The sequence below is a fragment of the Accipiter gentilis genome, chromosome 13, assembly GCF_929443795.1.
Source record: "Accipiter gentilis chromosome 13, bAccGen1.1, whole genome shotgun sequence".
Taxonomy (NCBI): Eukaryota; Metazoa; Chordata; class Aves; order Accipitriformes; family Accipitridae; genus Astur; species Astur gentilis.
In genome coordinates this window covers 3,905,281-3,932,170 of record NC_064892.1, presented here as the reverse complement: position 1 = coordinate 3,932,170, position 26,890 = coordinate 3,905,281, and the positions used below count along the sequence as shown (strand labels likewise).

The 26,890-nt window shown below is 39.8% G+C and overlaps 1 protein-coding gene across 2 annotated transcripts in view; it reads right to left on the bottom strand.

The window, feature by feature from the left end:
- Positions 1-2,474: 2,474 nt before the first annotated feature.
- NALCN (sodium leak channel, non-selective) overlaps positions 2,475-26,890 on the bottom strand; it is a 244,704-nt gene continuing 220,288 nt past the window's right edge. For both annotated transcript variants that reach the window (XM_049815990.1, XM_049815991.1), the window contains 16 exons: positions 26,297-26,417; positions 26,114-26,212; positions 21,142-21,235; positions 20,509-20,615; positions 20,032-20,106; positions 17,028-17,147; positions 15,819-15,887; positions 13,835-13,983; positions 13,033-13,126; positions 12,129-12,261; positions 11,454-11,569; positions 8,967-9,124; positions 8,160-8,310; positions 5,879-6,028; positions 5,092-5,209; positions 2,475-3,333 (listed from right to left, as the gene is read on the bottom strand). In XM_049815990.1, coding sequence (XP_049671947.1) covers positions 3,140-3,333; positions 5,092-5,209; positions 5,879-6,028; positions 8,160-8,310; positions 8,967-9,124; positions 11,454-11,569; positions 12,129-12,261; positions 13,033-13,126; positions 13,835-13,983; positions 15,819-15,887; positions 17,028-17,147; positions 20,032-20,106; positions 20,509-20,615; positions 21,142-21,235; positions 26,114-26,212; positions 26,297-26,417 — 1,948 coding nt within the window. In that variant the 3' untranslated portion in view covers positions 2,475-3,139. The remainder of the gene's footprint in view (positions 3,334-5,091; positions 5,210-5,878; positions 6,029-8,159; positions 8,311-8,966; positions 9,125-11,453; positions 11,570-12,128; positions 12,262-13,032; positions 13,127-13,834; positions 13,984-15,818; positions 15,888-17,027; positions 17,148-20,031; positions 20,107-20,508; positions 20,616-21,141; positions 21,236-26,113; positions 26,213-26,296; positions 26,418-26,890) is intronic.

The following is a 26,890-nucleotide window of genomic DNA, read 5'->3' as shown; positions in this document are numbered from 1 at the left end:
GAGATACATCTTTGCTGCATGTTCTCAGACTTCCCACAAGCCGGTTTTTACTTGAGCACTGATAACATGCACTACACTTTTTGCCCACCCAAGCCATGAAGACTTTTACAGCTTGCTTCCTATGGAACAGAGCTCTCTTAGTGGATGAAAAGGACTCTGACCGCTTTCTTCTTTTAATTTGTATAGGATAACTGTGGATTTAATTCAAGGAGCCAAGAGCACTGTAGGTAGTAATACTCCCCTGGCAATTTTTTGTTTACCTTTGTCCAGGGTCTGTTCTTGTTTGAACTTTTCTCTCAGGCTGTCTGGACTGACTCTGATTTCCTGATGGACTATTTCCTCTTTGTGTTTCTCCATTGTTTGTGCAGGCTGTTTGAACTTCAGTCATTCTTCAAGCCTCCACTCTGCTTCTTCACCTTCGTGTGCAAATGTGCATTGGCTGCTTTGCTGCAGAGTAGGAGGTTATCACCTTCTTTAGTTATGTCAAGGGTGCCATACTAAGGAGGTTTTCACCTTAACCTAGTCGCCTGGGGGCTCTAGTATATATTATTTTCATATCTGTGTAACTCTATTTCACTTGCTATATCTGCATAAGTAAAATGGGGGAATAAACAGGTGAGCATTGCTTTCTCAGAGCCTGCTTGCCAGTTAAATAAGATGGTCCAGGGATCCCCAGTGTTTTGGAAGATATTCAAAGGGAGTCTATAAAGCCATTACAATGTTTCCACCACAGATTTCCCCCTGCCACACATGCACACACAGACACTCAGGCACGCATATTCACATCCAGGCTCTAAAGCAAACAAAGCAAGCAGGTTAAATAGAAATAAATAAGGAGCAATCGTATTTAGTCCCATTTTTCTGAATGACACCCCTCGTGGCAGTACTGATGAGGTCGGTTGCTGGACTTCTCACCAAAGGCCCTCCAATTAGAAGGGTTTGAAAGCATCTCTTTAAATAATCCTGTGCAAACCACACACCTAGCCACTATGCAGCATTACCACAGATGATCCAGATATAGCAAATGCAGTTAGAATGAAAACCAGAGGGAGGAATACTGCTTAAAGCAACTCACTTTTATTGACAGAGTACTGTAAGGCAAGGAAAAAATGTTTGCCAGATTTTTTAAAAAGAAGATTTGCAGCAAGAATGATTCAGAAAGATCTGCAGTTCAATATACTATTGAACTTTCAAAGATACTATCTCTTATAAATCCAATATTTATCTTTTTGTCATATATACAAAAGCTCAACTTAAACAAGCACAAAACAGAACACAAAATATTGGATTTGCATATGAAGTTTTGTTGATGGTTCATAATCAAGTAAACAAGAGAATGTACACGTTCTGTTACCATAGAGTTACAGTTGACTAGATTTAAACTTAAATATACCCCCAAACACATAAAGAACCACAACATACAGATGTCTTCAATATGACTATTTTTGAAAAAAACCTAAACCATGTTCAACCATACAGAGGGAACAAAACATTGATAAATGCCAAGAAAACTGTATTTTATGGCCAAACCTAATTTTGCATTTATGGTGAAGGCATCTGTGAAAACAATCCTGTATTCCGATCACTCTACATCAATATTTTGGCCAGAAAACATGGCAAAGTACTGGCTTTTGTCTACTTTTTGAAGGATATATTTTTTAAGTGGTGATATACATTAACTGTGAGCCTCTTACAAGATCTCACATCAGGCCATGTTAGAGCAACCTATCATTTCCATAGGAAACAATGGTAACAGAAAGGTCCCAGCTATGCTAAAAAACCTAGTCGGGGGCCAAGCTACAAAATCTGCAACCTCTTAGTTCTTCCCTGAGGGAAAGGTACATTTTTACCCCACATTTTTAGACAGCCTTCAATTCTGAACCTAACAAACACTGCTGTGTTTTGTGGCTTTTCTTCTCCACCTTCCTATCTGTATAGCATTGGCCTTTCACTGGAAAAACTTTTATGAAAGGGATAGCTGCTTTTTTACCAGCGATAATGTAGCACTATTGGTGCTTCATAAAATAAAAGAAGGCTAACTCGTCAAAATATGATGCATTGGGATAAAAGGGACGAAGGTACTTAACCTCAGTACAGTGTCATGCCCCAGCTTTGCAGGGCTGTAGCATGAGTAGTAACATGGGTAAGTAAAATTCACTTCTACCTATACAGGCAAAACTGAACTGTATTTTAAAAGCCATACAATACTACTCTGTAATTAGAACCCCCAACATGCTAATTTTTATCACACAGACAAGAAGAAAGTTATCTTACGACTACACAAGGAAATGGGACCCAGTTAACAGGAGAATAATGACACCATACATATATGTAACTAGTATATTCTAAAAATGAAGCATAAACCATGTTTTTCACATGGAGGTCTTTTGCTGGATGCTTAAATGCACAGTTTTCATGTCTTTTTTTTTGTCTTTTTTTTTCCCCCCTGTTTTCTCTATGAAAATCAAGCTCTTTGCATAATTAACCAAAACCCAAAGATATTTACATTTTAAAAGCCAATCCTTCACCTTCTGATTTTAAAATGAGTTATCCTGTATCTTGCATATTTTTAAAAAAGGTCCAGAAAAAGCTTAGAATTGTAATTCAGAATCTGTACTTCGTAAAAATACTTCCCTTGAACATGAAGTCAGTGCTGACCTCTTCAGGTCATTTGTGAATAATAAAATCCTTCTGAAGAAATGTTACTAAATAAGAACTGAGGGAAAACACAAAAAGAATACATACATTACCCCTGTATTGTAAAGTGTTGCCACTGTGAAGTACGGTACAGGTTGAAGAAAAACACAGAGGTGTGCATATCGAAATACATTTTCATTACGTAGCCACAGAACATATGAAATCTTTCAACGCTCCGTCTGCTAAAGGCAATATAGTCTCTCTGGCTTTGTTAGCACTGCTATTGTATACAGGTTTCTTAAAGTACAGTTAGTACCCATAGAGGTGAATTCTAACATATAAGTGTGTGCTATGCTTCATATGGCAGAAGGATAAGCATTTGAAAAAAAATTATGACATTGATTATAAAGAAATTGTACATCACACAGAGTCTTCAATTCTAAACATAGAAAATCAGCTTGTACTTGAAGTGGTTGTTGTTCTAGTATGACTTATTTTTTTCTCAGATATCAAGAAGGTCCTCTCCACTCTCATCACTCTCCACAGTTAATTGTCTTGTCCACCATTTCTTGACTTCTGATCCACAAGAAGCAGCATCAGACATGGGATTCATTTTGCATACAACAGATTTCATAGTTGAACGTCCACCAAAGCGGAGGTTGACTGAAGACACTGAATGGCTTATTGGTTTGGGGGCTATGAAATTAAACAGAAAGTTCTGTGTTTGTTAGAGTAGATCTGCTTCTTGAACGTTTTGGCTTAGAATTCAGATACACAGAACTACCTGGACTGGGGCAGCTTTAAACTGATTTAGTGCAGAAAGACTAGGGTTCTGTTCTAATGTTTGTGTTTTTTTCAGCTCCAGCTGTTCACACTGCTCCCACTAATCTGCTGGTAGAGCAGTTTAACTGAGCAGTGCCTCATTCCCTTCTGCTGGGATAGCTGATAGATCTCTTCTTACCTGGCTAATTGCAACCTAAATAGTTTAGGCAGTACTTACATGAGCTGACCTGCTGGCAAAATGGTAAAAGTGGCGAGTGCCAGAAAAAGAGAGGGAAAAGTGCATTTAGGGGTGGCAGCTGCAGCTAGAAAGCGATATTTAACTATGGCCTAAGGTTGGATGCCAGTACAAGGTGCTGGTACGGCTTCAGGAAAGCACTAAACCACATGTGTAAGTATATAAAACCCACAGCTGATCTTAATGATGCTATTCATGATGTTAAATACATGTCTTTGTTGGACTGGAGGTAGACTACGTACCAACAGCCAGGCTGTACTGTGCATGGAGGTGACCCTTCTTTTCTGAGACCATCCACTGAGAAGCATTCAAGACTGACATGGCCCAGATCACTGCTAAGAAAGGAAATCCTGAACTCCTCATTCTCAATATCCAGTTGGCTACAGTAATAGGATTCCTCCTTAGTACTCTCCCTCTTTTACTCTCTCTCTGTTCTAACAAAATGTTCATCTTTGCTGCTCAGTGACATTTAAGTGGAAAACATGGATTGAAAGCTCTCTATTAAGCTGTCCTGTTTCTCGGACAAGTACTTTGCTCACAAAAGTAGGGTTAATGGTACTCATGGCATGACCATCTCTTCTACTTCCACCTAGCTATGATTAGGGTCTGAACTGCGGCAACCTTTGAAGGCAGTGCTCTGACTCAGAATAGGACTGACTGATGACAGCTGAAAGGTTGATGTGCACACACCTAACCTGCTGGTCACGAGTGTGGCAGGCAGCAGAGGTCAAGATGTACTTTAAGAGAGACTATTTCAGGTGGTGGAGAGTGCTCTTGAGATAAAGACTTAATAAGGCCTCAGACTGTACCTATGCACCTCTCCCACCCTCCTATAAGCATCCTCCTATAAGGCATAGTCTAGCCTTACTTTTCTAGTAGACTGCAGATACTAGAATAACTTAAGGACGTTTCCTGTTTCTGAGAAAATAAACAGGAAACTGATTGTACACCTGGCCAATTCCTGGCTGAAGTGAAGATATAAAAATGTATACTTATGGTATAAGGTATAAACCATACGCCTGGTATGCCTAGACAAGACAAGGCACTCAGAAGTTACTACTGTTGTTAGGGAAAACTTGATTCATTTTCACTATGCTTTATGTGATAAAAGAGAACTCTAAATGCACAAGAAGCTATCCAAACATGTGGGATGATATTGCCCCCAATCCAAAGATCCTGACTAAATGTATGAAAAAGTAAAAAAACCCAACCACCTGCACATGGCAATTCTTGGGCCCATTTTCCAACCTTTCAGAATTAGGAGGAAGGGGAGAGATTGCTGTATTTCCTCATGTGTGAGGGTAGAAAAACCCTGATGTTGGTGCCAGCAGCAGGCAGGAGGTAGAACTGTGAATCATGAAGCCTCTCATGGCCTTGTTATTGTACAGCAGTGATTTGGCATGTGGGGACTCTAGCGATAAACATTTTTCACTTACCTGATGGCAAACGCCATTGTCCAAATTTCCGCTGAGGTTTCCCAGCATCTGCAGAGTCTTGCCGATAGCCACCTCTGTCAGAAAGTGTTGGGCTAAGGAGCTGCTGCTGGCTACTGGTCTGAACAGAGAAAAAAGAATCTCAGTCATAGTTCCCCATTGCATGGGGATAATCCTAAGAAGGGTTAGCTTTCTATTCTGTTTACAAGCCTCATAGATGAATACAAACAAAACGTATTGCCATTTGTTAAGGCGATATGGTTTCTATTCTTCACTGCCCCAGAAAGCTACTACTAATAGGAAAAAATAAAAAGACCTTTTGGGCTCAATTACATTCTATTCCCCACTGAAGGGTACAAAATTGATCTCAGCCTTCTACAGCGGAGTCCTTATGTTGTACCTTCTTCATTTTATGCCCTGGAAGAGCCCCTGCCCAGAGGACCCAGCATGCCCAATGTTACCACTCTCAGCATAAACACTACTTCAGAATGCTTGAACAGGAAAGCTTCACATCCCTGAGCCTGTACACAGCTCATGCGAGAGCTCAAAGTTGGTGCTGCCAGTCGTACGGCTGAGTTTGCCCAATATGGTGCTAGCAAGGCAGCTAACTAAGCTGGGGAATTACTGCCTCAGACCATCTTGCCTTTACATCTGAAGGCAAAGACTGAAGCAAAACAAGATAATGCTTTCAACTTTCCCAGTTAAAATGATATTTAAAAAAGAATAAATAAGAAACATGGAAGTTTTCTGGATTTGTTCTGAGTAGCTGATAGTCTTCTGGTTAACATACCTCTGGCTGTGCACTGTTATCCTGATTAACAGCATTCATATCTTCACTCGGCTGTGTTGTCTCAATGCTGGGAGGATTCAGAAATCGGCTCAGCTCCTGCTGTTGACTCTCTCGTAGACTATGGATAATGCTGCACGACTGCTGTTGTTTCTGTCAAGGTATAATACGTGACAACAAAATGTTCTCATTGGTGTGTCACAGTGCTTGATTTTTTTTAAAGCCTTCTAAATTTTTAACCGAACAGTGAGCACCAGATGTGGATACCAGGTGCATCAATAAAGCTACATGTATCAGATGGTCACTATTTAAATAAAGTGACTTCCAGCATATGTCTAACCTTTATGTAGGGACCATAGGATGAAACTTATAAACTATATTAAGTGGAAGGGAAGTTGTTCAATTGTTGGTTTAAGCCTAGAGTTTAAAAACATATTGTTTTGAATTTATAAGTTAGAAGTTCTTGCAAAGAAAAAGAAACAAGGAAATTGGTGGAGATTCACTAAGAATTACATTAAGGCAATGAAAAAATTCTGATTTCTTTCATGGACTTTGGAACAGACCGTCAGTAAGACTGAATAAAACAGTAGTGGAAACCTTGGGACTGAGTATAGATTTACAGTACAAATAGAAAAACAAAACCACTACCATTATGATCTTACAATCTAATTTGCTTTTAAATGAAAATAAACAGCCCTTAGGAAGGGTTTCACTTTCCTGGGTAGTTTTCACCGGCTCCCTCTAGAGAGACTTAGAGACTAACAAGAGAATTTGAAAATATATATTAACTTCCATAATTACATTCAGTTTATAAAAGGTTCATATAATGTGAAATGATCTGAACCACATTATTAGAGAGAAATGAATAGCATATGTACTTTAACATAGTGTAATTCAATATCATAATGAAATGAACAACAGTTGAACAAACCCCGAATTGAGAGCTGAGATTAAATTTACTGCGATTATTATTACAGAGATAAGATCAAAATGATTCTATCTGAATATGCCTTGAACATTGACGTTTCAGCTGGAATGTACGTTACATTCAAATTGTCCAGTTATGTTTTTTTATAAGTTTACGAACAGAAAATGATTCCATGATCACAGATCTCTATGGAAAACCTCCAGCCACAAGAAGTAAGCTTTTATAAAAATAAAAATATATGTGCCAAAACCTGCACTCAGCCTTACAGTAACTGAAAAACCAGTCATCAAGGCAACCAGATTGTGACTTTTTATATAAAGGAAGAGTTGTTTTTGGAAGAAAAGAGGAGAATGACTGCAAAACCTAATTCAAATTTCCTGAATTTTTTTTAATATAAATTTCATCCAAGACAAACTTAGACCAGCATATATTGTAGCTATCCTGAGCAAAGGCAAAAATGTTTCTGATGATCAGAAGCACTGCATAAACAGAATACAGAAGCACTGGCTAGCTCTATACTACTACATTAAACAGACCGGGATTTCGTGCAGTGCTGAAGCCAAGTGACAGGCAAGGACTTGCATGATCTGGCTGATCTTGACAGCTTCAACCACTTCCTACTGGGAGCAGTCTTCACCCTGACCCATGCCTCGAGGGCAGTGATGCTCCTACGGCAGTGGTCTAGGAGACCCCTCAGCACTGTCTGGGAGGGTACGAGTACGCACGGGCCAAAACTGTGCTGAGGAACATGGTAATGAGGATGGGTGACCCCGTCCCAGTCCTGAGCCAATGCCTTGGCCCTGCTTAATTTACTGTCATAGACACAGCTACTGTGTGCCACGGTTCATATACCTGATTTGCACGTACAAACTGCTCATTTGCACACACAGTTACTGTGATGGTTCGTTCACTCAAATGATGTATCTTGATATGGGTTCCATCTGAAGAGTCATCTGCTGGTGACTGATCATGGTATCTTCTGCCAGCAGAGGCAAGGAAATTATACAATTACATTCTATGAGGAAGGATTAGGCCTATGAGGTTTCATCAAATTACATTGTTTTTTTCTTTATTCCTTTGACTTTGGTCTCTGCACATGCATCTTCCGGCTGTACTGAAAAGACAGATAAATTTTTGGCAGGAAGACAGTTTTTGCCTTCAAAATTTGCTTATTTTTGTAGCGCTTTCAATTGAGCTGTAACATACTTTTTTTGTTGAGTTAGCAACTGCTACATACTTCTTCACATAAATATTATCGTGACTCCAGAGTAAATGAAGCATAGTGACAGCAAATTCCAGAACTGTTGAGCAGTACAATTTCTGCAACCATTTAGATCCTGGTTTAGCTTGACTTACTGCTCTGATTCGCTTTAAGCACTTCTTCAGCCACATGCGTATGGTCTGCTTGGCCACCTCCTCTTCTATGGTATATTCCAGTTGTTCCCTAGCAAGCAGCTCTTCCAGTTGAAGACTTTTTCTGATATCAACAGACCTATATGAAAGCATGCTGGAAGAAACATAGGTTAATTTTTTTTTAAATGCTGGTGATGTTACATTTTAATTTAGAAAAGCAAAGCTCATACTGAAGGCCTTAATGCAAAAATACATAATTCAGGTGTATGCAGTAAATTCATATTTGAAGCTAAAAAATGCTAAGATGATTCCAGAAGAGACTTGTGGTGCTCAAAACAAACGAAGACCTTATCACTTACATCTAGCTATCCAATATAGGTAAGCTGCTGAACCATAAGCAACTAGGGCATTTGTGGTGGTTTGTTTTTTTTTTTTTTCCGTAAGTGTTTACGCTTGGATAATATTCCCATTTCTATTTTATTTCTAGTCAGATTCACTGTCATGTTGCTACACATGCGGGGACAACATTTTGTTACTTGGGATACAAGAACAACACGTGACTGCTGTTTATGACAAACTGTCTCCAGTGAAAACAAACTTAGAGCTGATTCCCTAGGACCTGTGTTTTGCATCACCAATATTTTTTGCAGGAAAAAAAGAGAAATCTAATTTTTGTATTACATTTTAAATAGCAGTGCCTCTGTAGCTACTGGTCTTGCCTTTTCCCAAGCCTAATGAATACCTGTTAGCCTGGAGAGAAACACAGGCCATTATACCTGTTCTACAAATTCAGAGAAAATCTCAGAGTACCTGAGCACGTCATGGAAAGTGACATCACCACCATTATGGAGCCGTTCCATTTCGTAGCACATGTGCTTGAACAGCAACTTGTCCTTGTCGAGATCTACCTCCAGCCTGCCCCGCAGAAGCCTCAGCAGAAATTTCACTCGGAAGGTAGGGATTACTCCCTGGGTAAAATTGCATAATAGATGGTAAATTGTTACTGTGACCTAACAACCAACTCAGACATTCAACTTGATCAGTGAGAGAAACACTATTTCTCCAGAGACTCTGTGTCAAATCCTGGCCTATTTAAGTCACTGTGAATACATTACTGAAGAATATACACACGCAGCCAGCTCTTCAGCGCACTGATGGAAGTCTTTGCTGTTATTTGACTGATATACAATGAGAATCTGTGCTGTTAATTTTGCCAGAAATTTTCAAAATTGCTTGGGGATTTAGTTTCCCCATTTGCATTTATCTGTGATGAGAATCATATGTCCAAAGAGCTGCCTTTGAAAAACTGAAATTAAACTACAATTTAAACATTCACAGCCAGGCTTATACCTGGCTGTAAACCTGTCCCCTTCTCTGTGCATCTTTGGACAGGAGAAAGTTGGGAGTTTACTGGCTTTTCAAAGGTCTTCTGTTCTAAGAGTCAACCTAGCACATGTTCTGCTTTTTGTGACAACAATTTTGATCTGCTGTTAAAAAATTAGGACTCTAAGTATTTCCCTCTGAAACTGTGGTATCCATACTCTTTACGTATTTTGTTCTGCTAAATGAGCCTGACTGGAACTATTTTTGCTGTCATGTGTTGTTCTACATCAGACAGAGATCCTGTCAGTGTGCTGGATTCAGAACTCTCCACCTCCATCAGTACAGACCATGGCTTCCATCTCCAGCACAGCCATGTGCCAACTACAAGCAACCAACTCGTTGTTCATATTCCAATCTTAATGATGTCATGAATCATTCAGATGATGATTTAACTTCTGAGCATCTGAACAGCTCAGTCTCCAGATGTTCTTCTCATCCCAGAATCACAGAATGGTTGAGGTTGGAAGGGACCTCTGGAGGTCACCTTGTCCAACCCCCTCTGCTTAAGCAGGGTCTCCCAAACCGGTTTCCCAGGACCATGTCCAGATGGCTTTTGAGTATCTCTAAGGATAGAGACTCCACAAACTCCCTGGGTAACCTGTGCTGGTGCTCAGTCACCCTCACTGTGAAAAAGTCTTTCCTGATGTTCAGAGGGAACCTCCCATGTTTCAGCTTGTGCCCATTACCTCTGGTCCTGTCACTGGGCACCACTGAGCAGAACCTGACTCTGTCTTCTTTGCACCTTCCCTTCAGGTATTTATGTATACTGATGAGATTCCCCCTGAGCCTTCTCTTCTCCAGGCTGAAGAGTCTCAGCTCTCTCAGCCTCTCCTCGTTGGAGATATGCTCCCGTCCCTTCACCATCTTACTCACCTCACTTCATCATCACCTTTGCTGGACTCTCTCCAGTATGTCTATGTCTCCGTTGCACAGGGGAGCCCAGAACTGGACCCAGGACTTCAGGTGTGGCCTCCCCAGTGCTGAGTAGAGGGGAAGGATCCTCCCCCTTGGCCTGCTGGCCATACTTGCCTAATGCAGCCCAGGATACCATTAGCCCTTTTTACCACAAGGGCACTGCTGGCTCATGTTCAACTTGGTGTCCACAAGGACTCCCAGGTCCTTTGCTGCCAAGCTGCTTTCCAGCTGGTCAGCCCCCAGCATGTACTGGTGCCTGGGGTTGTTCCTCTCCAGGTGCAGAATTTTGCAGTTCTCCTTGTTGAACTTAATGAGGTTCCTGTCTTGTCCATTCCTCCAGCCTGTCGAGGTCCCTCTGGAAGGCAGCACGACCCTCTGGCATATCAGTCACGCCTCCCAGTTTGGTGTCATCAGCAAACTTGCTAAGGGTGCACTCTGCCCCATCACCCAGGTCATTAAAGAAGATGTTGAACAGGATTGGACCCAATATTGACCCCTGGAGTACAGGACTAGTTACTGTCTCCAATTGGAATCTGTGCTGCTGATCATCACCCTCTGGGCCTGGCCGTTCAGCCAGTTCTCAGTCCACTTCATCGTCTTCTCATCCAGCCCATACTTCATCAGCTTCTCTACAAGGATCTTACAGGAGACAGTGCTGAAATCTCAGCACTGAAGATCAGACACACAAATGGATGTGAGCCTGTAGACTTCCAAGGGAACAGCTCTCAGGGAGATGGGAGGAAAGATGCTATTGTATTGATTCTAGGAATATCTAATTTTTTAAAAAAATCTACTATTATAAGTACTTCACAGTAGTACAGAATATGCGTTAGTATTTGAAGGGCCATGAACAATGTTAGATCATACTCACTGAACTTTCAGAATGTGAACAGTAACTGCTCAGTGAGTTTTGTCAGCACACTTTGTTTTCCCCCTATGCTTTTTCAAGGGAAAAATGTAAATTTACTGGAATTCTGTGCTCATTATCAAGTTTCTTACCTCTCTTTTGTCATCAACCATGTTCCATATAATTTGAAAATGCCTAAGATCATTATAACTTAGAAGTTGGTCTTCTTCAGTTGAGTAAAACAACGAGAAATTCTCCACAATGATAGCTGAAAATCACAAAACCAAAAAATGCTATAAAGAAAGCCTGTAGTTACATTCTAACTGGTTAACATCTATAAGCAACTATGATTTCAAGAGAATATGAATTCTGTTGTGCAAAGTTGATGTTAATAAGTGCCTTTAGCTGTATGTTCAGACGATTTTGAATGGATAATATACTGTCATGCTACATCCATATTCACTTGCTCACTTTTTAAAAGCTGTATCTTAAATGCTGGTGAGATGCCTAATCTAACATCTTCTGAGATCAGTTAGGTGAATTCCAATGATGTTGGAAAATGTTAACTGGAGGAAGGAAAAGCTCAGAAAATAGTATTTCTTAGGATAACTCTACAAAGACAGCATATCTCTTTGTTCAAAAAACTTTCATTCCCCAAGTTTCTGAGTTTTAGCATACATCATGCCAGAGAAGAGTCAAAATCATCATATGCATTTAAGGTAACAGTGAAGGTACAAGGTAACCTCATACCTGAATAGCACAACAGACATCTAGCATACCACATGCCAAGATGGACCTTTTTGTTATTAACGTATATTTTCACTTACCAACAAGCAAATTTAGCATGATGTATGCAATGATAACATAAAATGAACAGAAGTACATAAGAGCACCAGCATAATTTCCACAGTCTGTTTTCCAGTAAGTGCTGTTATCTGGCGTACAAAATGGAGGCTGAACCTTCAAAACAAAAGAAAACAAAGTCAATCAATGATAAGAAGAGATTCTTAATTTCTCTGCAATCAATACAATACTTACGACTATCATTTCTTTAAAGCTTCCCAATTAGGGAATAATGCTATTATTGTGGGCAGGTTTTTGTTGTTCCTTTAGAAATCAAAACCCAGAGAGAGGTAAGACAAAAAAGGCCTAGGCGTGGATCTCACTACCACACACAAGGCATATTGTGCATTATGCCACTGTAAAGAAACAACTTGGTGCTCTGAAACGTGGCAGTTTTCAAAAAGCTTCCCTGCCCATTCCTTTAAAAAGGAAGGGAATATGATTTTCATTGCAATGGAAACAACAGAGGGAAATTTACTTGGGCAAATAAAGTGATTTAAGAACAAATTTTGAGGTCCTTAAGATGGAATTCACATAGAATGAGCCAAAGTGCATGCATTAAAGACAAAGTTAACCTGAAAAGTCAGTTTGCCCCAGTCAAAACAGAGATAACAGTGGAAAAACGAGTTACTGCACTTCTGATTTTGAAAACACCTTTTTATTTTTGTCTTTTAAACAGCTTAGCCCCACGAAATATTACACTGTGAGTGTGTGATTGGAACTGCAATTTGTGTGTCATGTTCTGAGGTTTCGCGAACATTATATCCCTTGAAGAGATAAAGGTAATCACAACATTCCTTGTACAAAGCTAAGATACTGGAAACACTTTGAGATGCAACGGTGTCTCCTGTTTCTTGCCTACTTTATCTCTGGCAGTATCGTATTTACCATGCAGTCATGCATAATTTTGTTCCAGTCTTCTCCAGTAACTATTCTGAAGAGTACAGTAATAGCCTTGCCAGCTGATGAAAAATTTGCATGTCTGTTTTTAAAGAATAAGAGAGAGAGAGAGAGGTCATTTCACGTCCCAGAATTAAAAAGTTGACAAGAAAAAATGCAAATAAATTCCATTTTCTACTGTTCTACTATTTTAAACTAAAAGTAGTTAGAGTATTATTTGAAGGAGCTGATTGAATTATTTATTCCATGACTTAAGATACAGTAACTGAACTTTGGCTCAGACACAGGTCTGAGTATTTTGGCTCATTTTATCAAAGAGCTAAAGCAGACTCAAAGCCAGATCCTATCCCCTGTCTCCATTCTCTTCCTGAAGCCTGATGATGCTATTGATTGGGAAGTCTCCAGTTAACAGCCAGTTCACAGAACTGTCCCCTCTCTGTATTGGCCTGGTATATGGGTCCTGTTCCTGGGTGATGCTGATAAGGTGTCGTAGGTACGCCGTGTTTCAGCAGCTTGTGGCTAGCTCAGTGCTGCTTTGAAGCGTATTCTAGCTGGGATAATGAAGAACAGCTCTTAGTCTGCTCTGGGCTGGATTGGGTGCCATTTGGTCCAATGCACAAGGACCGGGAAGATGGCTCGGTGTCTCCTGTCAGAAATTCTGTTTAGAGCTCTTCAGCTAGACCTGGAGACTTGTCTGATTTTTGCCACAGGTAAACTTCTCTCCAGCAGAATGTGATTTTTTCAGGCTGTTTAAAGAACATCTCCATGAGGTAGTAAGTACATACCGTACCTGTTAATGTTCTCTCCGTATTTCACTGTACCAAATAAAACCACTCCAGCAAAAGCATAACAAAGAAGCAGTAAGAACATTCCCACTATGATGAAGAAACTCTTGTACATGCTGACAACCACAGTCAGGAGCAGCATTTTTAGTGTCACCTGGAAAGACAGAGAAAAAGCAATCCAGGACAGCATTTGGGAAAGCAGAGATAAAAGGGAAAAGAGAGTTATTGCACTTGCCATTTTGACAATGGATTTTTTTACACATATAGGGTAATGGATGAGCCCAGTGAAATGGTACATTATGAATCTGATTGGAACTGAACATTTTGTGTCTTCCTCTGAAATTTAGTGTGCTTTTTACTTGTTAAAGAGATCAGTATATCCACCTAATTTACAAGGTCAAGATGTTGCTCCTCAAAGAGTATATATAGGATAATACAGTGGAGGATAATACAGCAATAATACAGCATAAGCTTAACTATAATATTCTAGAATCAGTATACTCCAGAAGTATCAAAATTAGTATTGCATGAACAGTGGTGCAGTAAACTGCTTTGGGCTTACCTGAAAGTGATATCAACTGTTAAGTGGAAACCACAGATACTGCAGCCTACCTAAAGTAATGGGTTGATGTATAGAGAAGGGGATTTCCTTAAGATGAGCACAGCTTGATTAAACTAGTAATTTCTCATGCAAGTTGGGCAAAGAGCTTAAGAAGAGAGAATAATTTTGGAAATTACATAGGCCACAGGCCTAGATAATAGATGTTACTTTCCCATGCATGTATATTGTACATTTTACTCTTGATAAAGTTATTGCCCTAGATTGTCCTAACAGCCTTACATACTTTGGATGCTATGGAAAATTCTTTTTAATGGGATTGAAGGTAGCAGTTTTCTTTAGATTTGTGCCAAACTGATAACTCATGCTGACTTTTAGTCATCACATTGCATCACAACAGATAAATTAGTGAAACTGATACAGCTCCTAACATGAAAGCACAAATGACAAGGTTAAAACCTTGAAAAAACTTTAGAATCAATCAGAAAGCTTTGAAGGCAATCACTTAGTCTGGCTGCATAGGAGAAGCAAGGATTTTTCATTTCAATTCCAAGGGCCTGCAGGTTCTGTGTAGTTTGATTGAAAGAAAACTTTTTATCTTTACTGAACAAACCCTCTGACTTACTGTTCTTAACCCCAGCAACCTAGTACAGCAGTCTTTTCACCACATTTACTTTAATATGTCAGACTTCACAGAAAATGTTTGGATAGTCTAAGAAGTTCTACAGCAAGAGAATGCAGAGTGTCACCACTTGTTAAACAAATGTGTTTGTTCTCTGTCTATGCTTATTCTGCCAGCCTACTCTCAATTACACCAGAGCAAATCCAAACAAAAAAGAAATGTAAACTTTAGAAGTGACTTGCTTGGTCGCCATGCCAGTGTTTCCAGAAGAATATCTTGGCCCAGTATTTTTTTAAATTGAACATAAATGCTTTACTGTGATAAGACATACATTGTAGAGACACAAGACACAGACTTGCACTCTAGAGGAAGAAACTTCTATAACAGAGCACTATCACAACAAGATGAGTGCATCAACCACCACTCCCCTAGTCTTGCAGAGAAAATATATAAACAGCATGCACATCAGACCACACTGAAATGGCAAGGACTGAAAGTAGCACAATGTATGTTCAGAATTTTAGAGAGCATTCTTAAAAAACTGTGTGGTATTGCAGTTGCACTTTATTTTGCAAAAAATGCAGCTTTTCCAGTAACCATAATATAATGCTATTATAAAATAGACATAAAATCCTGACATTTTAAAGACAGCATGTAAATTTGGAGACTGCTGCTTGAAGTCTCCTTTTTTTTTTTTTTTGGCATATAAAATGGAGCCTTACAGAATGTGCACTAGAGATGAGTAGCAACTAGTCCTTTTATCTATACAGGAGCACTGCAATGGTTGTATTTCTTAATTTATACTTACGTGCTTCCCACAAATTGAGAAAAACCTGAAGACAATTACGCATGCCCCCATCATGTATGTGTACGCATTCTGGAACAGGAACACAGAAGACTTAATACATTGCCCCCCCCCCAGGATCTCATGGAAAGACCATGATAATTGGTCTTTTAATAATGCAGGGCTGTTGCCATATGAAATAAGAGAAATCATAAACTATTAGCACCAATATTTCAATAACAGTGGAGCAGTAAGAAACTAACTAACACTTGCACTCTAGAGGAAGAAACTTCTATAACAGAGCACTATCACAACAAGATGAATGCTAACTACCTACCTACCTAACTACCACTTCAAAAACACTAACCAAACATCCCCACATATCGAACCAAAAAACCTTCAATCCTCTTTAGCTGGGCTGCAATTATGTCCAGTACCCCAAGACTGCTTATCTAGGCAGCTGCTGGCTTAGAGAAACTCCTCAGGCCTTCCAACCTACTCAGCAGCAGGGAGCAAACTGTGAACGTCAGCGCAAAATGACAAGTCACACAAGACAGGTTTTCCTCCAAACAGAGCTCAGGGCAAACGAGCGAAGCCTGCAGCCTTGATAGGGTTGTGACTTCGACAATTTGTGATTCATGACAAGTATCAACTATCCCTTCTCCTTCCCTCGTAAATAAGGGAACCAGGAGTGTAGCCACATTTTAAAAACTGGGGTGGGATGGAGGGAGAGCTGATTTCTTCCTCTCTCCTCCATGCCTTCTTGGATTAAACATCATCCCTTAACTAAAACCAGAGCTACATAATCGCTGCTGGGTTTGGGACAGATTGTATTGTTCAGCAATTTTGAACCTATGCTTTCTTCCAGTCCTCTGCTCCTGCCTGGATTCTGTGCATTGCCTCTTTCTTCCTTGATGCTTATGAGACTGCTGTTGGCAAGAGCTCTCAGTCTCTGGATTCCTTCCCTTCTTCACTCACATCCCTCTTGAAGACATCAGTTTTCTACCACATTTATAGATTCTACATCAGTAAGACAACTTTTTTACTTCATCATTGCCCAAGACGATTCCTTCTTCTTAGCATCAAGCTTAATTTGTTTCAGCCGTATTTCAGCCTCATTAAACTCCCAAGGGTTTATCTAGATGCATAGCAGTGATCCTACTGCTAAACAGATCTGGTGCTAAACAGATAAAATCAAGCTTAATCACTGGAACTATGTTTTGTAAATCTTACCAATAAGGCGAAGTGAAGTATCACCCATATAACTCCAAGAGATGTCACCAAGAGATCGTACCGATTTCTTCTGCTTTGCCAGAAGCCAGAAGGTGACATGGCAATAATCTTCATTGTGACCTATGGATAAAAACAATTTCTCAGTTGTACTGAAGAAATGGTTATTTCTTGCTATAAGAACCTCTTCCATTCTCCAAAATGTTTGATTGAATTTATCTTATGAAATAGTTTCAAACAACCATGGGCAGGTTTCATATCAGCTCACTGTTCCCATGTGGACAAGTTAGGCTGCTGGACTAACCCGATCACATAAACTTTCCTTAGATGAAGGAAAATGGGTACTTGTGGCCAAGATGAGGGGATGAACAGAATTCTGCAAGTGTCTCTCTCTCTCTCTCTCTCCAACAAGTATCGAAGGAAGGAGTGCAGCTGACCACCTCAGACTCAATGCTTAATGTATAGATTGCTGAAGTGAATGTGAGCTTAAGCTTTCACATAGTTAAGCAAGTCGTGAACTCAGAAAATGATTATGTCGATAATACATAGGTAAAAGAGGCAGTAGTACCTATCTAGCTACCTGTCTTCAAGCAGGCTAAAATCACATAAGCACATTTGAACTCAAGAATATAATTGTGTTCTGCAGCACCTGTAGTTCAAATTAATTAAAAAGCCTTCCCATATAGCAAGTATTTCTTGCTTTAAGGAATACTCTGTACTCAGCACCATGTGTGCTCAGCAGCATATAAGAGAAGAAAGTTAAGAACAGTAAAGGCAGCACATTTTACAAGGTACCTGGTACAAGACAGCAGCCAAAGTGCTTGACATTTCTGATACAGGTAATAAGAGTGCAGACAGGAAGCTTAAGAATAGATACTGATAAAAAATAGTCACAACAGCTAACAGACATTGAGGTAGGGTGATGCATGGAGAGGGATCACCAGAGAGTTCCTCATACACAATTCATACTAAACCTTAAAGCAAGTCAAGTGTTACTATATAAAGGCTATAAACGTCAGGCATTCATCATGATTTTTTTCATCCCACCTTGCAACACTGCCATTTAGCAGTATTCTTTACACTTCTGAAACCTAAAGCATATATAAAAGGACAACGGTTTGAGGTAAAAGGCTGATTTTCCAGTTAGTTCTTTCCCGTATAACGTTTTCTGAAGCCTGGCTACAAAATGAAGAATATAGCGTCTGAATCTCTATTTGAGGTACCTGAAGGTATCTTGTCTCCTTCTATCCAGTCAGCTGAGATGCCCTAGAATACAGGAGACAGATGCATGGGGCTGGCAGGGATGATACAAGACCCGCAATCATCCCTGCCCCTCTGTAGCGGTTACTGGAGGTAAGGGGAGATCAGTTAGGGTTCCCAAACTGGTACGCAGTTAATTTAGGCAACTGAATCTCACCCTACGTCTCCCTTGATCACAGTGACAGCTTAAACACCTACCTCACATGTACAATTTAGACACCTAAGTTCAGGTGTCTATAATCTTGAACTGAATACCATACCATCCAAATAAAAAAATCACTTCTCACTTTATTCTGTGATCAAGTGAGATCTCAGAATTCTTCCTATTCTTCTATACCACATACACTGATGTGAGCAGTAGAGGTTTAAGACTGAATCAGGAGTCCTTAGACTGGACACAGGGCCCTTAGCAATGCAGAAAGGTTTGGCCTTCCTCATGGACCGTGCCTGCTAGTGGTAGCAGAGCATCTACATAGCAGACTCTGTAACTGGATTATGCTGTATTAGGGAAGATCCTGGGCAGGAAGCTGCTTCTTCTCTCCATAAATTGTGTGCACTCACAGCATGATAGCTTGCCTGTTGAGACAGTCAACAAATTTTTCTTGGCTCTGACAAAGTTCCTTTGAAATTCTAGAAGTGTATTTGTTTCTCCCGGCAGTGTAAGAGAAAAAAGTATTTCTAAAGACATAGTTACTAGGTAAATTAAAACCTGTCTGTGTATGATACAAATCAAACTTTTCTGTGTTTGCTCAGTCTCTCAAGAGACACTGATTTCTCCTGGGTAGGGGAAAAAGAAGCAACAACATGGACATACTCTAGCTACAGCTGCTACAAGGTATTCACTTCATTGTTTATTCATCACTGCTGGCAAAACCTATCACTGGAACATAAGAACTGTCATATTGGATTAGAGCAGTGGGAAACGTAGTCTACTATACTGTTTCAGATAGTGGTCAGTATCAGCTATTCAGAGGGGACCAAAAAGAAAAATACTAAACCACAAACTTACTTATAAAAGAGTTATACACTAACCTAACCACAGAGGAAGCATCTTCTTTAACCTTATAAATGTGTGCTTTGTTACACTTCAGATATCTTTATACATACAAAAATATATGCTTTTAAAAATGTGTTTAAGTCCTTAGATTCCAATCTTATGAGAACAGGCTAATTACACCTTGCACAGTTGCTTGTGGTGACAATTTTCTCACAGACAGAGAACCGTTACCACACAGGATCCAGATCTGTGCAACAAAAGATAGACAATACTGGAATTTGACATAGTTTATTAAAAGGTATTAAAATGAAATGTGATACTCAAAAAAACCAAACCTAAACAGAGATGTTTGATGATGTCACAGCTACAGAGTAGTGGGAATTAATGCACCAGGCAAAATATAAATGGATCAAGCAGAACTTCCATGATACAACATGGAGTTAATTTAATCTGAGATGTTCTGCAAGAAAAAGAGTTCACTGGGTTCACCAAAACACATGTTGAAATGCTCAGAGTTTTAGATATATAAAAGGACACAAAGCTCAAGGTGCTGGACAAGTATGATTATAACAAATTAAAAGTTTATTGCTACAATACATGTTGTTTAAAGATAAGTGACATAGAGAGCTCCAAATGTACTTGTTCAGAAATAAAAACCATAGTGAAGAATGAGACAACATCCCTAAAGACAAAATGAAATATACACATACTAGCCTTCATCTCAAGAAGTCATAAAATATATTACTTTACCTCAAGTACAAAAATGAAGGTGAAAACAACTGACATTGTTGCTAAAGGCACAGTCACCGGATCTGCAGCATCCCACTGAAATGCAAAAAAAATCCAATCATAGAAAAATAGCTGTTAAACAGAACTAAATGCCTCTTCATTGCCTTAACTTTTCTTGCAGGTTTTGTAAATGAATAGATTTGACTTTAAAATATACTCAGACAGGAATGGCATCTTGGTGTTTTCTTCTCTCACAGATTTACAGCTTAACTGGAAATTAAAAATAGTGGACCAGACCACAAAAAGGCAGAAATTCACTCAGCTCCACAAGTTACAATTACTCTACAGTGATCTGTGCCAACTGAGATTGCTGTATCTAGAAATCATGTTTCCCTATATTCATCACAGTAATGGCTCAACTGATCGTTAATTGGTGTTAGGAAATGTGCAAAACATTCTGTCCTACTATAATGAAATGCTTAAAAGAAAGACAATTACCTTAACTGATAACAACACAGACTGGGCCAGAACAAGTACAGCAATAGTTCTCTTAAAAAATGGATGCTGAGTTATATCATACATCTTAGCTCTAAAGCCATCGTTATCTGAAAAAGAAAGAGTTCGAGGAGGAGAGTTAAAACACACAGTGGTATTTTTCCATGACATATTTTCCATGTTCATTAGCGACAAAATAATCCTTTACCAGTTTTAAAATACATTTCTAATTTTCTGCTACAGTTTTCCATATCAAATAGGGCTTCTGAACATATAATTTCAAATACTGAACACCAGTGTTGCATGAAGGCTTTGGTACTTGTAGGGCAAGTGCATCATTCAACTGCTGTCAGGTTAATACATTCCATTCATATCATTAACAGCCAACTGCAAATATTTTTCACTTAGAAATTCATTTTTTCATTAAGGCTTATCCTAAAACCATCGAAGCACAACCTTTTTGGGGTTGATTTTAATAGCCTTATGCAGAGATCAGTAGTTGGAGCCTGTTTCCACATTAACTTATGCACAACCTCCTAGTGGCCTCACGATTACAATTTTAATTTGAATCGCAGACTCCTGGGGAATTCTGAACACTAGGGCTCAACATGAATAAAATCAAAATATCTTTGATACCAGGACGAGGTGGGAGATGAAGAGGCTGTGCTATCTTCAGTCTGCTTTTCAGATCTTCCCATCGTCTCTGATCTACAGTCAGTAAAGCTGTCCCCTTAATAAACGAAGAGAAGCGTGTAAAGCTTTTGTCATATAAAAGCTAGAACATTTAATGCTGTAAACATGAAAACAACATTCTCTTTGGTGCCTGAAATAGAGTTACATAGGCAACTCTCCTTAAATAACACACTGTTTGGGTAAAGGAGTCTGAAGTATCAGCTGTTACTCAAGAGGATTTCTGGATGCATTAGCTGTGAGTTTCTAGGACTCAACTCAGCAGGCACAGTTGTTGCTCTTCGTAGCAGCAGCCCAGTGTGGGCAGTGAAACACTGCAGGAGGCCTTCCATTTGACTGAACATCATTTGCCAGGAAGCACCGTTTTAAAGAGTGGTTGATTTTGTCCGGACGTTGCTGCAGAAAATCCTGTGGCTCGTCAGTGCCGCTGCTACAGTTTCTTGGGGAACGAGCCCTCCAGGAGATCGCTGCCGCTCTCCACAGCTCTTCTGCTTGGGGTGTAATTGAAATAAAATGATAGTATGCTATGAATCTACAAGAGCTCTCCACAAAGAAAGCACAAGGAGAGGTGGAGATACACCTTTAGGGCAGGTGGTGGTAGATGGTAATGTGTGTGTTTTCGTAACAAAGGAAAAAAACAAACAACCCTCCCCAAAAATGAGGCCCTCATCACTTCAGAGAACCATAAAATCTCATGAAAGAAGTCTGGAGTTACAAAAACAAGGGAGACCATTTGAAGGCAAATGTCACAAACCTGTCTCCCAGACCCTTGGCTGCTCCCACAGCCAGCACGGAGCCGCGCCGAACTGGGAGACGGCTGATGTGATCTTTGGGGCTCACCTTGGCATCGGCTTGTGCAGGGTGCTGGAACTGCGGCTGGCTGTGTGACCAATAAGGTCAGGATTCCTCCCTCTCAGTGGACATCACCTCTTTATGGAGCTGTGTCCCCAAACAGCACCCTGGGAGGAGGTGCCTTCCAACAGGATGCGGACAAAGCGACAGATGTAAGGACACCTATTACTTGTATCGGGCCCAACAGTACATTTAGAAATGCTTAAATTAAAAGGCAACTCATTCACCCCAATGAGCGTGTCTGGTTTATATTCTTGAAGAGCTTTCCCTGCGAACAAGACAAAAAGGTGGCAAAAAAAAGCAGACCTTTGTAAAATGTAGAAATAGTGATGCCAAGTCACTCTGTTGCTCCAGAACTACCACTTCCACCAGTGGGCTCATTGTAAGGGGACTGCAGAGCAGAGCCCTGCGAGCGGGACTACTGCTGGAGGAGCTGTCTTGGCATTTGGACTGCAGCTCAAAACTGAGTCGATCGCATCTTCACTGCCGACTGAACACCTGGCACCTGGATGCTGTGACAAGTGACGGGCAGACGTTGTGAAATGGGGTGGTGGAACGCTTTGGGCTATTTGCCCTGTCACTGGGACAGCTGAGGATCCAGCCCAGAGCCCGCTGTGGTATTTCCCAGTCCAACATCTCCACACCTGCAGCTCCGACAGCTCACATGAAATACTATGGCATATCCGAAATTTTTTTTTTTTTTTTAGAATATTGTTTGTTCTCACATAAAATAATTTATTCAGTAATTGCCTAACTCTGACCCTCCTCAACAATTCCTGACACTACTCTAACGATGTATCAGCTGTGAACTTTCTAAAGCCAACATCTACTTAAAACACCAACAGCTTGGCCATGTAACTAGTTTTAAGAAGATGCAACTTAACCTCACACAGTGGACTGTTTTGCTCTCTTCTTTCTGGACTAGTTGCCAGCCTTCTCTCTATCTTACTTCACATTTTTTTCAGTTCCTGGACATTTCTTCACTCTAATATTGATTGAGTTGAGATTTTTTTCCCCCGCTGCATAATTAACTAACATATTCATCTTTTCAACTCAAATCTGAAGACGTTTTCATTTCCCTATAGTAAATATATAAAAAGTAACAAGTTTTCAAGAAAAAAGAAAACCAAACATTACATGCCACAGCAGCTACCCGAGGTTACTAAGAAACAACTGAAGAAGCTGAGCCAGATGACATAAATGATTTATACTGACTATATTTTTAGTAACATGTAAATTCTATAGAAATATTGCATGATGTGCCTGTTCAGTGTCATTTACAGGGAACTGTTACTAGTGAGTAGCTTGATGTTCAGACTAATGCTTTCCCCGTATTCAGATATGGAATTGAGGGAGGAGAGCATTCATAGCTGAAAAGGTGGCCGTACTTCGAGAAAAATGTACAAGCAGAGAAAACCACCCCAAAATGATACATGTTAGAACCAGATAATTCTCTGAAAAAAATGGGAACCCTAATTCAGGCCCTACACCTCAGACTTCCACATTTATACTGGCAGCTCATGCAGGGGCAATCTGGGCTAAGATTTAGTTTAATTATCTCCTGTGCTCACAATCTTTATAAGCCTCATCTTCACACCTTCCTGTTCCCTCTCATTTTGAGTCACAGTGAACATAAACAAAATTACTTTTCACATAAATCTGAGCCTTCCTGTGTCATTAAAGCTGCATATCAGGGAGGAGGGAATGAAATACAAATCTGCTACACGGTCACACATGATTAAGGGTATTTTTCCCCTGTTCATGTTCATATTTCAAACTTAAAAAACTGGTGAAAGATTTACCCTGATATTGTGGATAAATCACTTCAAAAGTAACCTGTGAGTCGGCCCTGATCACCTTATTCCATAGCTGACAGTTGACTACACAGATGAACACCGAGTTATGAGTTAATGACATCTCACTAATTTCTGAAGAAACAAGAAATCTCACAAGCTGCCTTTGCAGGAGACAGGCTGACACAGTGAAATTGATCTTGTGAGTGACTTCTATGGAAAGAATGGGAACTAAGAGCGAAAAGGCTGCCTAGGAGATTGACAGCACTTAGTAAGATTGGGCCCATTGTCACAAAAGCATAATAAAAGTCATACTAGTAAGGGCAAAGACCCAGCTTCTCTAGTACCTTTTTTCTATGATGATGGCCAAAAGTAGATGCCTGTAGGTGTTGCAAAGCAACCCAGAGCAGCGAGTGGCTCCTGGTGATTCTCCATTGCCCACAAAACTGGCTCAGCATCCATGACAGATACATTCAAGACCACATGCAAAACTAAAGGGGAAATGCACCACTTCCTCACTCCCCAACACTGCATGCACCACACCTCAACAGGGTAAAGGAAAGATGTTTGATTAGCCATGATCAAAAGCTATTTAAGAGTGAACTCCGTAATGTGATATTTCTACTTCTTGCCTACACTTGTGCCTATGAACAGGTTTTTGAGGAAATCGACCTGTGTAGAGAGTGTAAAGGGAAATGAAGAAACAATTTATATGATAGAAATGCTCAGCTAACATCTCAATAGAGTTTCATGAACTATTATGTACATGACAGAAACATACATAGCTAAATACATCATAGCTATAGAAGAAAAACATTAAAATAATTTTAACATTTCAAATATTTTTTCAATTACCTGTAATTTAAATCAAAATTGTTAATTTTTTTCATGACTTGATGAAAAATATTTTGTATTCATCAGTTTAATGCTGACACATATGAAGGAAAAGCAGTATTACACAGCTGAACAGGAAGGGGCAAAAGCATCTATACAAATCCAGTGTAATTCTCATACTGGAGAAATTTCAGCTTTGTTAATTCACTAGTCAAAATTTAGTGAATAAGAAAATAAATGAATAGCACATTGCTCCTTCTTCTCTAGAACAGATGTATTTTAACAAGAATGACTGCACTTCATCTCACCAAAATTACACTGGAGTCACACAAACATAAAAATACCTTCTGGACAGAAGAGGTTTTTGGCTATTTATTTGGCTCACAATCTGCCTGACTTCACTTCATGATGCCTTGCTTGCCCACATTGGACACACAGTCGTATGCTGCTCAGCTTCCTTCCAGGAGTCAAGTGGTTTCCTTGAAGGGCAAATTCAACACTTGTGTTTGCTACAGAGTTTGGGTCAGGGCCATAGCAGGGCCACGGCCAGCACCCAGTTTGTTTCCAGCATTAGCACACAGGGTTGTCTTACATCTCCAAGCCCCAGAGTGCACAATCAGCCTTTGCCTCCACTGCCATGAGTGATACAAATATCACTCTAGCTAGCTGCAACACAGATATCTTATTATTTTGGGGACTTTGAACTGAAATACGAAAAAAATTAATAATTACGTCTTGGTGCCACATGGGCACCACAAGAGGCTCAGAAAAAACCCTCAGATTAAGAGCTGTGCAGTGTGTATGCAGCAGTCCCATTCAGAGGATGCTATCTTTAACAAGTGTAGACATGAGCTGCTCTTTAACAATTCACCTGGGGACAGGTTTTTCTACTTTTTAGGGTAATCTGCAAAGCCCACGTGAACCGCAGTTTTTTCCTAGAACTTTTTTGTTTGAGTGATGGACAATTAATTTTACAATGTACTCTGCTGTTTGCCAGGAAAAAGCCATGCAGCTTTACTTTGGATCTGAAATACTGCAAGTGCAGGGGTCTAATGAGACCCCTTAGTTGTAACACGTACAAGCATAACACGTCTTTTTACTTGCCACTGCATGTATGCCTGCATCAAACTAAAACAGCAGAATGTGGAGCATCTGTAAATACATTGTGCTTTAGGTTCAATCTCCATCTGGCAACACGGCTGCACTGTAAATAAACTCAGACAGGTGAGAGTGTGTGATGGATTGCTATCATCCCAGGCTTGAGTTTTGTAGCAAATATGGATCAGGTGTGTTTAAAGTCATAGTTGCAGGCTTGCAGAATGTAAGATTGGTAAGTCAGTCTTAAAGGCAGTGTTACCAGGTAATGTAGACAGTGTAGTATCAGTTTTAGGTTTCTTACAGAGCCAGTTCCACATAAAAGAAACTGCCTAACTCAGTACCTTGTTTTCATTGAAATTAGCGATGACAACTCCAACGAAAAGGGTCAGTCCAATCATGCAGCCAAGAAATACAAAAACATGAATGTAGATTCCATGGATCTGAATAGACAAAAATAAGATTAATAGTTAAAACAAATCAAAGTATGCGTTGTGGAATTCAAAGACTCTGAAGTGTTTCCTTACCGGCCCAACGCGATGAATAATAACATCTCTGACTTCCACCCAGCCTTTTAATGAAAGAACTTCAAATAATGCCAGCATTGCATTCCCCACATTGTCAAAATTAAAATTCCGAGGATTTGCCCTGAAACGCAGTACACAAATAGGTGTAACTTCAGCAATAAAGTTGTTCTTTCTATTTGTTACCTTGATTCTTCATAGCCTAACATTTTAATACCTTGCAAAGTTGGTGTGAAAGCCTCTGAAATATATCATTTAAAGTTCTGTGTCAAGAATAAGAAAACAAAAGCAACAGCAATAGATATGTACAGCATATTCTTTTTGATCCCTATGTATGTTTTACTTTCTTACTCAGAATCTGATTCACAGTAATAAAGCTTGTAACATGTTGCTGCATTTTAGTGTTTTTGTCAATAAAATTAGCAAAATACAGCATTCATGAAAAAATGGATCTGATGGCATTGCCCAGATTCTGAAATAACGTACTTGAAGGAGACCAGTCTCAAACCCACATAAATGATTTAGACTCCAAAGTCAGCAAGATCATTTAGAAAATGCTGTTCCTTATTTCATTGTCATTGGGAACTGATGGTCTGA